The 19698-nt window shown below is 44.2% G+C and overlaps 1 protein-coding gene across 1 annotated transcript in view; it reads right to left on the reverse strand.

Annotated features, from left to right (window-relative positions):
• Window positions 1-3085: 3085 nt before the first annotated feature.
• Window positions 3086-19698, reverse strand: part of LOC139570071 (melanopsin-A-like) — a 42510-nt gene continuing 25897 nt past the window's right edge. The window contains exons 6-11 of the mRNA XM_071391568.1: window positions 18071-18229; window positions 17765-17872; window positions 12760-12937; window positions 7821-8027; window positions 7137-7205; window positions 3086-6565 (exon numbers count right to left, since the gene is read on the reverse strand). Of these exons, the coding sequence (XP_071247669.1) occupies window positions 6335-6565; window positions 7137-7205; window positions 7821-8027; window positions 12760-12937; window positions 17765-17872; window positions 18071-18229 (952 nt within the window). The 3' untranslated portion in view covers window positions 3086-6334. The remainder of the gene's footprint in view (window positions 6566-7136; window positions 7206-7820; window positions 8028-12759; window positions 12938-17764; window positions 17873-18070; window positions 18230-19698) is intronic.

Here is a 19698-nt window from a genome sequence, read left to right on the forward strand (position 1 = left end):
CCAATGTGTATGTACACTACCGTTCAAAAGTTTGGGGTCACTTGGAAATGTCCTTGTTTTTGAAAGAAAAGCACATTTTTTGTCCATTAAAACTTCTTCAGGATCGGTGTCCCTTCCACAGGACGGTTGAGCTAACGTAGGCTAATGCGATTAGCATGAGGTTTTAAGTAACAAGAACATTTCCCAGGACATAGACATATCTGATATTGGCAGAAAGCTTAAATTCGTGTTAATCTAACTGCACTGTCCAATTTACAGTAGCTATTACAGTGAAAGAATACCATGCTATTGTTTGAGGAGAGTGCACAATTTTGAACATGAAAAGTTATTCATAAACAAATTAGGCACATTTGGGCAGTCTTGAAACAACATTTTGAACAGAAATACAATGGTTCATTGGATCAGTCTAAACCTTTGCACATACACTGCTGCCATCTAGTGGCCAAAATGGATGAATACATTATGGCCTTTCTCTTGCATTTCAAAGATGATGGTACAAAAAAAATACAAAAGAACGGTTGGTATTTTCTTTGTATGATCTTTTACCAGATCTATTGTGTTATATTCTCCTACATTCCTTTCACATTTCCACACATTTCAAAGTGTTTCCTTTCAAATGGTACCAAGAATATGCATATCCTTGCTCCAGGGTCTGAGCTACAGGCAGTTAGATTTGGGTATGTCATTTTTGGCAGAAATTGAAAAAAGGGGCGAATCCTTAAGAGGAATCCTTAGCTAATCCAAGTTGATCATTTAAAAGGCTAATTGATCATTAGAAAACCCTTTTGCAATTATGTTAGCACAGCTGAAAACTGTTGTCCTGATTAAAGAAGCAATAAAACTGGCCTTCTTTAGACTAGTTGAGTATCTGGATAATCAGCATTTGTGGGTTCGATTACAGACTCAAAAGGGCCAGAAACAAAGCACTTTCTTCTGAAACTCATCAGTCTGTTCTTGTTCTGTCTGTTCTTATTCCATGCGAGAAATTTCCAAGAAACTTTAGATCTCGTACAACGCTGTGTACTTATTTGTTTGTTTATGTGTCAAGAAAATAAAATGTAATTAATTTCATTCATTCCAATCATGCTCTAACAGTAGTTAGCATTGGCTCGCGAAACTACCTCCAACTTCCTTCATACTGGACACGAAGACATACAAATGATATCCACGAGTTCATCTGACTCTGGGGAAAATCCCGGAATATCACTTTAAAATATGTTAATGAGCCAGAGACTAACTTCCACCCCCAAAACATTTTCCCACAATGCACCATAATTAATTCTATAAAACACATTTAAGGTATTTTACTGTGCATTCTACAGCGTTTCTACCATTGAAATGACAGAAAAGTCTTACGGTGTGCTTTACAACACATTTACAGATGTTTTACTGTGCATTCTACAGCGTTTAACTGTTGAAATGACAGAAACGTCTTCCAGTGTACCTCTATCTGTCGCTCTCGCCTATCAATCCCTCATTCTCTCCCTCATTCTATTTTTTTTGTCAGTTTTGCTGTGTCACTTTCACTCTTTGACTCTCTCTCTCTTGCTAACACACTCTCTCTCTCTCTCGCTCTCTCTCTCTGTGTTGTCTGTCCCAGCTCTCTAAGGGGAAGCGACACACTACAGAAGTCTGAAGTTTGATTTCCTAGAAGGCCTGTAGCAGGAGACACAGTCACCATGATCAACAAGCTGATAAAGGTCAAGCTTTTTTAACAACTTCTGACAGTTCCGTATGCTAGGATATTCAACCATTACATTTAAACATGTACATGTTGGATTACTGTACATGCTTTAAACACTTTTATATAGAAAATAAACAAAGGGTAGTCCTTGACTTGTGGCAGCATTTAAAAAATATATGTTTTTATGTATTTGGGTACATCTTCCCATTCTTAATCAAATAATATGGCAGCTTAATGACATTTAATTATTTTTACCAATATGATAACATTGTGCCACCAGTCAGATTAGTAACACTAATGATCGTAACACCAATGACACAGTTTAGGTAATTGAGGATTTTCATAAATGGAGGCCACAGGTTTTCAAATCTAAGGTTGTTAACCCTTTAAAAGTCACTGACAATAAAGTGATATGATTAATCATTTTGCTCACAATGTAATTTCCTTTCATTTAAATTGAGAAACACCAATGACACGTTTTATTTAGACACACCAAGCAATGGGATCCTCAAATTGATGACATACAAAAATGGTGTGATTAGCTAATAATATTATTTAATATAGACCCCTCCCCCAACTACAGTTTGCCACTGGTGTGATTGCTCAAGGTTCTTGTACAGTATATCTTTGTAATTAATCATTTTTCAAAATAATATCACCAATGACATAAAACTTAGGGACACATTATATTTGTAAAAAAAAAGTGATCTATATACAATATATTAAATACCTTTGTTTACTTTCTAGCATTCAAAATAGTGGATAGATATGTCTAAATCTCCAAAATATGTTACAAGTATTTTAAACAATGCTTTCAAATTAAGTTTTGCAGTATAAATGACTTCCAATACATTTTGTCATTGATAAACAGTTCAATATAAACAAAAACATGTATGATGTGTAACTATTTATCATTTTAAGGTGTTTTTCAAGGTTGCAAAGGCAAGGGACACGAATGCCCCTCAAAACCAATAATGACTCAAAAACAACACATTAGCAGATAAACCTTACCAAAATTAAATAATGACTTCAAGAGATTTTCAAAAAATAATCTCCAATGTCCCAATCTTTCCTGTATAAAACGGATTGATCATGGTGCATAACGGTAAAGACTATATGCCATTTACAGACGCTTTTATCTAAAGCTTCCAATCGTGCTTACGTACATTTTTGTATGGGTGGCCCCAGGGGAATAGAAGCCACGATCCTGGCATTATAAGCACTATGCTCTAGTCCAGGGGCACTCAAATCTTATTTTTGTTTTTTTGTTCTACCTGATAAGAAATTGCACACACCTGGTGTCCCAGGTCTAAATCAGACCCTGATTAGACAGGAACAATGAAAAAAATGCAGTGGAACTGGATTCAAGGTCCAGAGCTGAGATTGAGTCTATCAACAGAACCACACAGGGCCACAATATTACTTGTAATACAATTCACTTTATTTTTAAATCTCAATGTATGTCTAAGTATAGGAGTCAGAGGTCTTCAGTTGTTAAAGTGAATACACACACACTACACACACGCTAAACACACACACACACATTTACACAAACACTGCACCGGTACTCTGGGTGTCACCTAAGCACCAGCAACCCCAGTATGCACAGTGACCTCATGGAGCTATCTGAAAGGAGTGGAAAATATGTCTGCCCTAATACTACAGACAGAGAGAGAGAGAGATGGATGGATGGAGAGAGAAATAGAGAGTAAGAATGAGAGTGAGATGGGGGGAGATTATAATTTGTGTTAAAATGTATTCAGGTTAACATGGAGAGGAGGGACACAGGCTGATTCTCATACAGCGTACACACACTCACATACATTATAGAACGTTTTTTGAAGGTTCTATAAAGAACCATGCACATAAAGAACTTTTCTCAATCTCAAAGGTTCTTTGTGGAACCATACAGGTTTTTATTTATTCTGGTATAATAGACTTATTATATTGTTAAATTCCATAGGTTTTATGATGGTGTTCATTAAGAAGTTGAATCAGGTGTGCTATCTCTGAAACAGCTGTGGGTCCCTGAGGAGTTGACACAAAGCCATACATGAGTCTTTCACAAGACACCATCACTGGCTATAGTCATATACAACATGTAATAAGGAAACACAACACATTAGATAAACTGGAATGACACTCTTACTCACCCACGGTTGCACCAAAAGAGCTGTGCGCAAACCACACACACAAAAATATTCCAATGAGCTGCCGTCCTCACATTTGAATTATTACTAAGAGAAAAAAATAATAATTGGGAACTGCAAAGAACCATTGAAGGGCTCAAAGGGTTCTTTGGGCCAGTATGGTTCTGCATAGAACCATCAGCCTTCCTAAAGAACCCTCATATTGTAGTGTGTACTGACATGTACCAGCAGATGGGGTCACCGTGGCGATGGTAAGATGTGTTTTCAACCAGCAAACGTTTATTTTATTTTCAACTCCTCATAACACACCCCCACACACCGCTGATGGAAAATAGACCACACCCACACACACCGCTGATGGAAAATAGACCACACCCACACACACACCGCTGATGGAAAATAGACCACACCCCCACACACCGCTGATGGAAATAGACCACACCCACACACACCGCTGATGGAAAAATAGACCACACCCCCACACACCGCTGATGGAAATAGACCACACCCACACACACCGCTGATGGAAAATAGACCACACCCCCACACACCGCTGATGGAAAATAGACCACACCCACACACACCGCTGATGGAAAATAGACCACACCCACACACATCGCTGATGGAAAATAGACCACACCCACACACACCGCTGATGGAAAATAGACCACACCCACACACACCGCTGATGGAAAATAGACCACACCCCCACACACCGCTGATGGAAATAGACCACACCCACACACACCGCTGATGGAAAATAGACCACACCCCCACACACCGCTGATGGAAATAGACCACACCCACACACACCGCTGATGGAAAATAGACCACACCCACACACACCGCTGATGGAAAATAGACCACACCCACACACACCGCTGATGGAAAATAGACCACACCCACACACATCGCTGATGGAAAATAGACCACACCCACACACACCGCTGATGGAAAATAGACCACACCCACACACACCGCTGATGGAAAATAGACCACACCCACACACACCGCTGATGGAAAATAGACCACACCCACACACACCGCTGATGGAAAATAGACCACACCCACACACACCGCTGATGGAAAATAGACCACACCCATACACACCGCTGATGGAAAATAGACCACACCCACACACACCGCTGATGGAAAATAGACCACAGCAACACACCGCTGATGGAAAATAGACCACAGCAACACACCGCTGTCAGTAACACATTTAGTTGGAAAAATAAATAAAATCAACAGAAATAAACAACTTTATACATCACAAATCTACAATAAACCATCACATAATTTAGAACATATATATATATTTTGATTCATATTTCCATAATGTAACAGTTAAACAGTTGATCAGTTCATCAATACATTACAAATCAATCAGTTCATCAATATTCAGAACTACAATAAATTCTGTTAGTACACCAGAAGGATCGCTACAATCATAGAGTCGACACTCAGCAATGACATACACTCCCTGCGTCCCAAATGGCTCACTACTCCCTACATAAGGCTCTGGTTGAACGTAGTGCACTATCTAGGGAATACGGTGTCATTTAAGACGCGTGATGATCAGACAGGAAAACAGTGATCACGGAAGAATTGACGTTCGGAAAACAAGTGTTGCTCAATCGTTGTGGATTGTTCTGTGTTGCGGAAGGGGTCTGATGTGTGCAGACACGCACACTGGCACACATACAAACAGTAAACTGGGGCAGGGCCATGTAAGGTGCTGAAAGGACAATTAACACAATTGAGAGAGGGAAAGGGAGAAAGAGGGGGAGGAGAGAGGGAAAGGGAGAAAGAGGGGGGGAGAGGGGGAGTAGAGAGGGAAAGGGATAAAGAGAGGGAGGAGAAAGGGAAAGGGAGAAAGAGGGGGGGAGAGGGGGAGGAGAGGGAAAGGGAGAAAGAGGGGGAGGAGAGAGGGAAAGGAAGAAAGAGGGGGAGGAGAGGGAAAGGGAGGAAGAGAGGGAGGAGAGAGGGAAAGGGAGGAAGAGAGGGAGGAGAGAGGGAAAGGGAGGAAGAGAGGGAGTAGAGAGGGAAAGGGAGGAAGAGAGGGAGGAGAGAGAGAAAGGGAGGAAGAGGGGGAGGAGAGAGGGAAAGGGAGGAAGAGGGGATGGAGGGGACCACATTTTCACAATCCTCATTGTTTAAAGAAATAAAAAGGAAAGAGTCACCAACTGAAACTGTTTCACATTCTGTTTTCTACATTTCAATGGAAAACTTCTCTAAATACATAAATACAAAACACTAACCCACACCCACACACCCACACCCCCCACACACACACACACACACACACACACACACACACACACACACACACACACACACACACACACACACACACACACACACACACACACACACACACACACACACACACACACACACACACACACACACACACACACACAGCGCATGAGTTACAGTAGATAGCAAGGTGGTAGCGTAGAACCCCGTAGAGGAAAGATGCGACCCACACACAGCTGTGTCACACATTGTCCAACTGCACAACATCCACGGGTTCTCTTACAGCAAGCCCCGCCCCTTTACTGCCGTTATTGGCTGGGTTGCCTCGGGAACCTTGTCTCTGTAGCAGGGAGATGGAGGAGGGGCTAGAGGTAGACGTGAGTACGATGGCAGGGATCAGGTCGGTTAGGCATGTGGAAGAGCCACGCCCACTAACACCTTGAGTCGACCTCTCCTCTCTGACGTCATCCAGCTACAGAGAGAGACAGTGTGATGTCATTCTTACTGCATAATACCGTTACATTGATTCATTGATTGGCTGATTGACTGGTTGATTGACGTGTTTGAACTATACAGTACAAGTCTATACATCTGCAGTCACTAATGGGACAGGCACCTGGACAGAACTATCATTACAGGATTGTACAGGGCATTGGGAAGATGCATTTGACAGGCCAGGATACTTTTCTTTTATTTCACCTTTATTTAACCAGGTTGGCCAGTTGAGAACAAGTTCTCATTTACAACTGCGGCCTGGCCAAGATAAAGCAAAGCAGTGCGACAAAAACAACAACACAAAGTTACACATAACTTTAACGTACAGTTAATAACACAATAGAAAAATCTATGTACAGTGTGTGCAAATGTAGAAGATTAGGGAGGTAAGGCAATTAATAGGCCATAATAATTACATTTAACATTACCACTGTAGTGATAGATGTGCAGATGATGATGTGCAAGTAAAGATACTGAGGTTCAAAAGAGCAAGATGATAAGTAACAATATGGGGATGAGGTAGTTGGGTGTGCTATTTACAGACTTACAGTAGCAGGAAGGATATTGGTCAAACCAACATTCTCAGACATAGAGATGTCCTCTGGCTCTGTCAGCGTCTGGAAAGGTGAAGCATGGTCAGCACAGACAGACAGACAGACAAACACACACACACACACACACACACGCAGGAGACAAAGGCCTTAACAGCATAGTCATATGATAGCTGCATGTAGTGTATCACATGGGGATTACAAACACCAGTTTACCAGATTACAGAACAACTAGTTAATGTGTGTGTGTGTGTGTGTGTGTGGATCATATAAGGAAAACTATAATAGAGAAACTGACTATAGTGTGAGAGAGACTAGTGGGGAGCTTTAGCTCAGTGGGCTATTGTGATTGTGAAACACACAGTAAACATAGGATCAATACCTAAACTCTAGGTACAGATGTAGGATCTTAATTTGAGACTGTTTGCTACAGCATGAAAGATAATCCTGCAGCAACATAATAATTCTGTGGATTATAATTTATGGACATTTTTGTCAGGGTTGATACATTTTTCGTAAGGGAAACTCAAGTCTGAAATTTGGAAAGTGGAACCTTCAGAAGCCTTTTTAAACCTGGAAAGATGTCCTGCAACAGGTGATCAAATATAGATCCTACATCTGTATTGAACCTAGACACACACACACACACACACACACACACACACAAATTCTGACACTCACAGTGACGTGTTGCAGGCGGCAGACAGCAGGGTCAGAGGGGGACTGAGAAGCTGCTTTCTCAAACGCTCCTGAGTCGCGACCTTTCAGCTTCAGGGAGCTATGACCTTTTGACCTCTGGGAGAAGGTGGGGTGGAGCTGGGTGACATCACTGGACACCTGACGACTGGCCGGACGAGAGGAATGTTGCGCCTCCGTGTCCGTAAATGCCTGACAGACAGACAGACAGACAGACAGACAGACAGACAGACAGACAGACAGACAGACAGACAGACAGACAGACAGACAGACAGACAGACAGACAGACAGACAGACAGACAGACAGACAGACACAGACAGACAGACAGACACAGACAGACAGACAGACAGACAGACAGACAGACAGACAGACAGACAGACAGACAGACAGACAGACAGACAGACAGACAGACAGACAGACACAAATCAGAGACATACATTTGATGTAGCACTCATTTACATATAGATTTTTGTCAGCTAGCAGATGCAGTTAGTGTAGGTACTACACTAACTGGTCGTCTCTACTGTAGGTAAGACAACCACATATCACAGTCATCTACTGTAGGTAAGACAACCACATATCACAGTCATCTACTGTAGGTAAGACAACCACATATCACAGTCATCTACTGTAGGTAAGACAACCACATATCACAGTCATCTACTGTAGGTAAGACAACCACATATCACAGTCATCTACTGTAGGTAAGACAACCACATATCACAGTCATCTACTGTAGGTAAGACAACCACATATCACAGTCATCTACTGTAGGTAAGACAACCACATATCACAGTCATCTACTGTAGGTAAGACAACCACATATCACAGTCATCTACTGTTGGTAAGACAACCACATATCACAGTCATCTACTGTTGGTAAGACAACCACATATCACAGTCATCTACTGTAGGTAAGACAACCACATATCACAGTCATCTACTGTAGGTAAGACAACCACATATCACAGTCATCTACTGTAGGTAAGACAACCACATATCACAGTCATCTACTGTAGGTAAGACAACCACATATCACAGTCATCTACTGTAGGTAAGACAACCACATATCACAGTCATCTACTGTAGGTAAGACAACCACATATCACAGTCATCTACTGTAGGTAAGACAACCACATATCACAGTCATCTACTGTAGGTAAGACAACCACATATCACAGTCATCTACTGTTGGTAAGACAACCACATATCACAATCATCTACTGTAGGTAAGACAACCACATATCACAGTCATCTACTGTTGGTAAGACAACCACATATCACAGTAATCTACTGTAGGTAAGACAACCACATATCACAATCATCTACTGTAGGTAAGACAACCACATATCACAGTCATCTACTGTTGGTAAGACAACCACATATCACAGTCATCTACTGTTGGTAAGACAACCACATATCACAGTAATCTACTGTAGGTAAGACAACCACATATCACAGTAATCTACTGTAGGTAAGACAACCACATATCACAATCATCTACTGTAGGTAAGACAACCACATATCACAGTCATCTACTGTTGGTAAGACAACCACATATCACAGTCATCTACTGTTGGTAAGACAACCACATATCACAGTAATCTACTGTAGGTAAGACAACCACATATCACAGTAATCTACTGTAGGTAAGACAACCACATATCACAGTCATCTACTGTTGGTAAGACAACCACATATCACAGTAATCTACTGTAGGTAAGACAACCACATATCACAGTCATCTACTGTTGGTAAGACAACCACATATCACAGTCATCTACTGTAGGTAAGACAACCACATATCACAGTCATCTACTGTAGGTAAGACAACCACATATCACAGTCATCTACTGTAGGTAAGACAACCACATATCACAGTCATCTACTGTTGGTAAGACAACCACATATCACAATCATCTACTGTAGGTAAGACAACCACATATCACAGTCATCTACTGTTGGTAAGACAACCACATATCACAGTCATCTACTGTTGGTAAGACAACCACATATCACAGTCATCTACTGTTGGTAAGACAACCACATATCACAGTCATCTACTGTAGGTAAGACAACCACATATCACAGTCATCTACTGTAGGTAAGACAACCACATATCACAGTCATCTACTGTAGGTAAGACAACCACATATCACAGTCATCTACTGTTGGTAAGACAACCACATATCACAGTCATCTACTGTAGGTAAGACAACCACATATCACAGTCATCTACTGTTGGTAAGACAACCACATATCACAGTCATCTACTGTAGGTAAGACAACCACATATCACAGTCATCTACTGTAGGTAAGACAACCACATATCACAGTCATCTACTGTAGGTAAGACAACCACATATCACAGTCATCTACTGTAGGTAAGACAACCACATATCACAGTCATCTACTGTAGGTAAGACAACCACATATCACAGTCATCTACTGTAGGTAAGACAACCACATATCACAGTCATCTACTGTAGGTAAGACAACCACATATCACAGTAATCTACTGTAGGTAAGACAACCACATATCACAGTCATCTACTGTTGGTAAGACAACCACATATCACAGTCATCTACTGTAGGTAAGACAACCACATATCACAGTCATCTACTGTAGGTAAGACAACCACATATCACAGTCATCTACTGTAGGTAAGACAACCACATATCACAGTCATCTACTGTAGGTAAGACAACCACATATCACAGTCATCTACTGTAGGTAAGACAACCACATATCACAGTCATCTACTGTAGGTAAGACAACCACATATCACAGTCATCTACTGTAGGTAAGACAACCACATATCACAGTCATCTACTGTAGGTAAGACAACCACATATCACAGTCATCTACTGTAGGTAAGACAACCACATATCACAGTCATCTACTGTAGGTAAGACAACCACATATCACAGTCATCTACTGTTGGTAAGACAACCACATATCACAGTCATCTACTGTTGGTAAGACAACCACATATCACAGTCATCTACTGTAGGTAAGACAACCACATATCACAGTCATCTACTGTAGGTAAGACAACCACATATCACAGTCATCTACTGTAGGTAAGACAACCACATATCACAGTCATCTACTGTTGGTAAGACAACCACATATCACAGTCATCTACTGTAGGTAAGACAACCACATATCACAGTCATCTACTGTTGGTAAGACAACCACATATCACAGTCATCTACTGTAGGTAAGACAACCACATTTCACAGTCATCTACTGTTGGTAAGACAACCACATATCACAGTCATCTACTGTTGGTAAGACAACCACATATCACAGTCATCTACTGTAGGTAAGACAACCACATATCACAGTCATCTACTGTAGGTAAGACAACCACATTTCACAGTCATCTACTGTAGGTAAGACAACCACATATCACAGTCATCTACTGTAGGTAAGACAACCACATATCACAATCATCTACTGTAGGTAAGACAACCACATATCACAGTCATCTACTGTAGGTAAGACAACCACATATCACAGTCATCTACTGTAGGTAAGACAACCACATATCACAGTCATCTACTGTAGGTAAGACCACATTCTGTATACTTCTGGCCCTTCTTTGGACACTGTGTTAACTAACCTCCAGACGAGCATCAATGCCATACAACTCTCCTTCCGTTGCCTCCAACTGCTCTTAAATACAAGCAAAACTAAATGCATGCTCTTCAACCGATCGCTGCCCACACCTGCCCGCCCGTCCAGCATCACTACTCTGGACGGTTCTGACTTAGAATATGTGGACAACTACAAATACCTAGGTGTCTGGTTAGACTGTAAACTCTCCTTCCAGACTCACATTAAGCATCTCCAATCCAAAATTAAATCTAGAATCGGCTTCCTATTTCGCAACAAAGCATCCTTCACTCATGCTGCCTAACATACCCTCGTAAAACTGATTATGCTACTGATCACTGATTTCGGCGATGTCATTTACAAAATAGCCTCCAACACTCTACTCAACAAATTGGATGCAGTCTATCACAGTGCCATCCGTTTTGTCACCAAAGCCCCATATACTATCCACCACTGCGACCTGTATGCTCTCGTTGGCTGGCCTTCGCTTCATATCCGTCGCCAAACCCACTGGCTCCAGGTCATCTATAAGTCGTTGCTAGGTAAAGCCCCGCCTTATCTCAGCTCACTGGTCACCATAGCAGCACCCACCCGTAGCACATGCTCCAGTATATTTCACTGGTCACCATAGCAGCACCCACCCGTAGCACACGCTCCAGCAGGTATATGTCACTGGTCACCCCCCAAAGCCAATTCTTCTTTTGGACGCCTTTCCTTCCAGTTCTCTGCTGCCAATGACTGGAACGAACTGCAAAAATGACTGAAGCTGGAGACTCATATCTCCCTCACTAGCTTTAAGCACCAGCTGTCAGAGCAGTTTACAGATCACTGCACCTGTACATAGCCCATCTGTAAATAGCACACCCAACTACCTCATCCCCCATACTGTTATTTATTTTGCTCCTTTTCACCCCAGTATCGCTACTTGCACACTCATCTTCTGCACATCTATCACCCCAGTGTTAAATTTGCCATACTGTAATCATTTTGCCACTATGGCCTATTTATTGCCTCACCTCCCTTATCCTACCTCATTTACACACAATTTATATAGACTTTCTGGGATTATTTGAGCGTTGTGGGATTATTTGAGATACTGTTTAAAGACGTAGGTTTTCAGATGTTTTCGGAAGATGGGCAGGGACTCAGCTGTCTTGACGTTAGGGAGAAGCTCGTTCCACCTTTGGGGCGCCAGGACAAAGAAGAGCTTAGACTGGGATGAGCCAGAGCTGGCCCCTCATAGGGGTGGCAGTGCCAAGAGGACTCCAAAAGTTTAAAGAGAGAAAGGCAGGAAGACTCACTGATTCGCTGTCGGACAGGGAGGACTGGCGGGGCTTGCCAGTCTTACCGGGGTCAGATGTTGTACTGGTGAGGGTTGATCGACGGGTGGAGGACATGAAGCTGCTGCTGCTATAACGATCTCTGGTAGGAACACACAGCAACACACCCATAAATGGAATGTACCTACTGATAGCTAGCCTGGATAGGGAGAGAGAGAGAGAGAGAGAGAGAGAGAGAGAGAGAGAGTGTTAATTGCATTAAGCTAGAGAGGTGATGAGAGGTTTAAGGTTGCCTAATGTACTGTATTATAAATCCATCTGACATTCTAATTATCGTAAAGACTATTAAATGTTTAGAGGTTAGAGGTCACTCTAGGAACAGATTAGATACATACATACACTAAGTGTTTCTAAGCAGGTGCTGCAGATTAAAGAACATGTTCAGGAGAAAGTACGCACACACTGCAATCTATGCTCCGATGTGGTTCATCTATCAAAGGTTGGAGACTTCAATGGGCAAGCTGCAGTTGCTATATCCATTCTTGGACGTATACTTGAATGATATCTACCCATTGATTTTTGAAGAATATAACTTGCCCCAAAAAATGCCCCATGAGCTTTCTTTAACTGTCGTACCCCATCAGAACCCAAATTATATAAGCTTGTTTTTTTAAAAGCACAGAGCAGCCAAAAACATGTTTTATATATACTGTAATTCCACACTATGAGGGTGGAATAATGTTGTGAAATTTTGAAAAAGATGACAATGCCCTTTTAATGTAAGGAGCTGTTTGAAAAGACCACCTGACATTTCAGCCTGTTTTGGTGGGATGGAGTTTTGGAATGTCTGGTGACATCACCAGGCGATAAATGAGCTAAGAGACCAATAAGAAAGAGAGTTCCAAACTTCTCTGCCAATAACAGCTAGTTTTCAGTTGTCCCCGCCCCACTCAGACCACTCCCAGACAGTCCTAGCTAAATTCTTGCTTGAGGAAATAGCTATTTGCTAAGAAGCTATTTTTGTGTCTTTTTGACCATTTTAATTGAAAACAATCACAGTAAAGTACTTCACTGTTACCCAGAAATAATTTGATATTGAGATAAAAACGGCTGCATTGGACCTTTAATGTAAACAAACACTATATTTCCTCAACACATGGTTAAAACTATAATGTTGATATCATAGACGGTCTGTCACGTTCCTGACCTGTTTTCTGTTGTTTTGTATGTGTGTGATGGTCAGGGCGTGAGTTTTGGGTGGGCATTCTATGTTGTGTGTTTCTATGTTGGTTTAGGGTTGCCTGGTATGGCTCTTAATTAGAGGCAGGTGTTTTGCGTTCCTCTAATTAAGAGTCATATTTAGGTAGGTTGTTTCACTGTGTTCGTTGTGGGTGGTTGTTACCTGTCTCTGTGTTTGTGTTCTGCACCAGATAGGTCTGTATCGGTTTTGCACGTTTGTTATTTTGTAAGTTGTTTGTAGTGTTCACTTGTTCTTATAATTAAACATGTTGAGCACTGGCTACGCTGCATTTTGGTCCTCTCCTTCACCCCAGGAAGAAAACCTTTACAGAACCACCCACCAAACCCGGACCAAGCAGCGTGGCAACAGGCAACGGCGGCAGCAGCAGCAGCAGCGGGAGCTAGCAAGGCAGAGTGGCTGGAAGCCCGAGAGGCTCCCCAAAACAATTCTTGGGGGGGGCACACGGGGAGTATGGCTGGGTCAAGTGGGAGATTTGAGCCAGTTCCCCGTGCTTACCAGAAGGAGCAGTGGGCTAAATTGAGGTACGAGTCGGAGAATGTGGAGGAGTTATTGGACAGATTGGAGGAAAGTGAAAGGATGGGAGATTATGAGACATTTGATGAGTTGTTGGTGATATTGGGGGAGAGCGAAGAGAGAGAGATGTTGGTTTGGCGTAGCATACACGGTACTCGCCCTGAGGTGTGTGATTACCGTGGAGAGCGGGAGTACGGGCAGACACCGTGTTATGCGGAAGAACGCACGGTGTCCCCAGTACGCGTGCTTAGCCCAGTGCGGGCTATTCCACCTTGCCGCACTGGGAGGGCTAGGTTGGGCATCGAGCCGGATGCCATGAAGCCGGCCCAACGTATCTGGCCTCCAGTACGTCTCCTCGGGCCGGCGTACATGGCACCAGCCTTACAGGTGGTGTCCCCGGTTCGCCTGCATAGCCCAGTGCGGGCTATTCCACCTCGCCGCACTGGCAGGGCTACGGGGACCATTCAACCTGGTAAGGTTGGGGAGGCTCGGTGCTCAAGAGCACGTGTCCTCCTTCACGGTCCGGTATATCCGGCGCCACCTTCCCACCCCAGCTCAGTACCACCAGTGCCTACACCACGCACCAGGCTTCCAGTGCATCTCCAGAGCCCTGTTCCTCCTCCACGCACTCTCCCTATGGTGCGTGTCTCCAGCCCAGTGCCTCCAGTTCCGGCACCACGCACCAAGCCTCCTGTGCGTCTCCAGAGCCCTGTACGCACTGTTCCTTCTCCCCGCACTCGCCCTGAGGTGCGTGCCCTCAGCCCGGTACCTCCAGTTCCGGTACCACGCACCAGGCCTAGAGTGCGCCACGAGAGTCCAGTGTGCCCTGTTGTTGTTCCCCGCACTAGCCTGAAGGTGCGTGTCCTTAGCCCGGTACCTCCAGTTCCGGTACCACGCACCAGGCCTACAGTGCGTCTCAGCCGGCCAGAGTCTGCCGTCTGCCCAGCGGCGCCTGAACTGCCCGTCTGCCCAGCGGCGCCTGAACTGCCCGTCTGCCCAGCGGCGCCTGAACTGCCCGTCTGCCCAGCGGCGCCTGAACTGCCCGTCTGCCCAGCGGCGTCTGAACTGCCCGTCTGCCCTACGCCGTCTGAACTGTCCGTCTGCCATGAGCCTGCAAAGCCGCCCGTCTGCCATGAGCCTGCAAAGCCGCCCGTCTGCCATGAGCCTACAGAGCCGTCCGCCAGACAGGAGCCGCTAGAGCCGTCCGCCAGACAGGAGCCGCTAGAGCCGTCCGCCAGACCGGATCAGCCAGAGCCTTCCGCCAGACCGGATCAGCCAGAGCCTTCCGCCAGACCGGATCAGCCAGAGCCTTCCGCCAGACCGGATCAGCCAGAGCCTTCCGCCAGACCGGATCAGCCAGAGCCTTCCGCCAGACCGGACCTGCCAGAGTCCCTCAGCCCGGACCTGCCAGAGTCCCTCAGCCCGGACCTGCCAGAGTCCCTCAGCCCGGACCTGCCAGAGTCCCTCAGCCCGGACCTGCCAGAGTCCCTCAGCCCGGACCTGCCAGAGTCCCTCAGCCAGGACCTGCCAGAGTCCCTCAGCCAGGACCTGCCAGAGTCCCTCAGCCAGGACCTGCCAGAGTTCCTCAGCCAGGACCTGCCGCCCCTTATCCCGGTGCCGCCCCTTATCCCGGTGCTGCCCCTTATCCCGGTGCTGCCCCTTATCCCGGTGCTGCCCCTTCATTTAGGTGGTTTTAGTTGGAGGGTGGTCATTGGGAGGGGGATACAGAAGCGGGGAGTGACTATGGTGGTGTGGGGACAGCGTCCGGAGCCTGAGCCACCACCGTGGTCAGATGCCCACCCAGACCCTCCCCTGGACTTTGTGCTGGTGCGCCCGGCGTTCGCACCTTGAGGGGGGGGTTCTGTCACGTTCCTGACCTGTTTTCTGTTGTTTTGTATGTGTGTGATGGTCAGGGCGTGAGTTTTGGGTGGGCATTCTATGTTGTGTGTTTCTATGTTGGTTTAGGGTTGCCTGGTATGGCTCTTAATTAGAGGCAGGTGTTTTGCGTTCCTCTAATTAAGAGTCATATTTAGGTAGGTTGTTTCACTGTGTTCGTTGTGGGTGGTTGTTACCTGTCTCTGTGTTTGTGTTCTGCACCAGATAGGTCTGTATCGGTTTTGCACGTTTGTTATTTTGTAAGTTGTTTGTAGTGTTCACTTGTTCTTATAATTAAACATGTTGAGCACTGGCTACGCTGCATTTTGGTCCTCTCCTTCACCCCAGGAAGAAAACCTTTACACGGTCAGTCTTTTCATCCATAGCTTTATCTATGAACACTTCTCCAGCCCCATCCCTCAGATTTTTACCGAACCAGTGGCGGAGAAAACACTTTGTTATTGTGTCAACTGTGTGTTGCCACTCTAAGGGTTACAAGCATAGTCAACAAACCACATGGGGTCTGTGTCTCATTTAAAGGTTAGAGGTCAGCTCGGACTCACTGAGTCATTACTGACACACACATATAAGGTTACTACGGTTACACAGAGAAGGATCATGAGTCAGACAGATGCTAAGGCAGCTGCTTAATGAACCTCTTTTTAATCTAGCTCAGCCCATTGATAGTAGTCATCCGCCTATACAGCAGATGTGTTTATTAAAGATGATGTGTGTACCTGTATTTGGGGTGTGTGATGGTGACGTGTGTACCTGTATTTGGGGTGTGTGATGGGTGTACCTGTATTTGGGGTGTGTGATGATAACGTGTGTACCTGTATTTGGGGTGTGTGATGATGATGGGTGTACCTGTATTTGGGGTGTGTGATGGTGATGGGTGTACCTGTATTTGGGGTGTGTGATGGTGATGGGTGTACCTGTATTTGGGGTGTGTGATGGTGATGTGTGTACCTGTATTTGGGGTGTGTGATGGTGATGGGTGTACCTGTATTTGGGGTGTGTGATGGGGATGGGTGTACCTGTATTTGGGGTGTGTGATGGTGATGTGTGTACCTGTATTTGGGGTGTGCGATGGTGATGGGTGTACCTGTATTTGGGGTGTGCGATGGTGATGGGTGTACCTGTATTTGGGGTGTGTGATGGTGATGTGTGTACCTGTATTTGGGGTGTGTGATGGTGATGGGTGTACCTGTATTTGGGGTGTGTGATGGTGATGGGTGTACCTGTATTTGGGGTGTGTGATGGTGATGTGTGTACCTGTATTTGGGGTGTGTGATGATGATGTGTGTACCTGTATTTGGGGTGTGTTATGGTGATGGGTGTACCTGTATTTGGGGTGTGTGATGGTGATGGGTGTACCTGTATTTGGGGTGTGTTATAGCGTATATTATAGGGTTGTGGATGGCAGAGGCTTTAGCGATGGCAGCAGGAACAGAGTTCATATACGGAGTTAGCATGTCAGCATACCTGGAGAGAGAGAGAGAGAAATGACTCAGAACAGCAGACTTCCTTACACACTCTCCTTCAGCTGGGGCAGACATACAGTTGAGAGAGGGGGTACCATGACCTGACACACACATCACACACAAACACACACCAAACACCAAACACACACACACACACACACACACACACACACACACACACACACACACACCCTCCTACCCTGCGAAGGCGGTGAGCGCGACACACGAGTACGGAGCCCAGGAGATGACGTAGAGCAGGATGACGATGAGAGCGATCTTGGCCGTCTTCCACTCAGTCCTCATCTTATGCATGCTCTTCACTGAGTCCCTGGTGCCCTCGTTTATCTTACACACGGCCCTACAACACACACACACACACACACACAAAAACACACACATACACACACACACACACACACATTTACATATGACCATTACTGACAGTGGCCATCAGTGAATTATCAGCAGAAAGTATGGCTCAATAACGTATAAGAGTATCCACATCAATACTGGTACCACTCACTCACCCGTGATACAAGTCAGTATTCGGCGTCCACACAAACAACGACTACATCTCATCTGCCCAGACCCACATGCTCACACCCCCATCCCTACTGCCTGCGTTATTGTTTGCCACATGGCTTTAAATTGTTCCAATTTGTTTTTCTCGGTCGGCCATGCTATTTAAATATTTAAATAATAAATCTTTCGATTTTTACATTGTGTCAACGATGGCAGATTCATTGACTTCCAAGATTTTAAGCATACGTTTTTTCAAGATGAGTGAAAAACATATACCATGTACCATGTATCATATACCATGTACCATGTGCCATATACCATATATCATGTACCATGTGCCATATACCATGTACCATATACCATGTACCATGTATCATATATCATGTACCATGTGCCATATACCATATATCATGTACCATGTGCCATATACCATATACCATGTGCCATATACCATGTGCCATGTACCATGTGCCATATACCATGTGCCATGTGCTATATACCATGTACCATGTACCATATACCATATACCATATACCATGTACCATGTATCATATATCATGTACCATGTGCCATATACCATATATCATGTACCATGTGCCATATACCATATACCATGTGCCATATACCATGTGCCATGTACCATGTGCCATATACCATGTGCCATGTGCTATATACCATGTACCATGTACCATATACCATGTACCATGTATCATATATCATGTACCATGTGCCATATACCATATATCATGTACCATGTGCCATATACCATATACCATGTGCCATATACCATGTGCCATGTACCATGTGCCATATACCATGTGCTATATACCATATACCATGTACCATATACCATGTACCATATACCATATATCATGTACCATGTGCCATATACCATATACCATGTGCCATATACCATGTGCCATGTACCATGTGCCATATACCATGTGCCATGTGCTATATACCATGTACCATGTACCATATACCATATATCATGTACCATGTGCTATATACCATATACCATATACCATGTACCATGTGCCATATACCATGTGCTATATACCATGTACCATGTACCATATACCATATACCATGTGCCATATACCATATATCATGTGCCATATACCATATACCATGTACCATGTGCCATATACCATATACCATTTACCATATACCATATACCATGTGCCATATACCATGTGCCATATACCATGTGCCATATACCATGTACCATGTACCATGTGCCATATACCATGTGTCATATACCATGTACCATGTGCCATATACCATGTGTCATATACCATATAC

Source organism: Salvelinus alpinus, chromosome 3 (genome assembly GCF_045679555.1).
Source record: "Salvelinus alpinus chromosome 3, SLU_Salpinus.1, whole genome shotgun sequence".
Classification (NCBI taxonomy): Eukaryota; Metazoa; Chordata; class Actinopteri; order Salmoniformes; family Salmonidae; genus Salvelinus; species Salvelinus alpinus.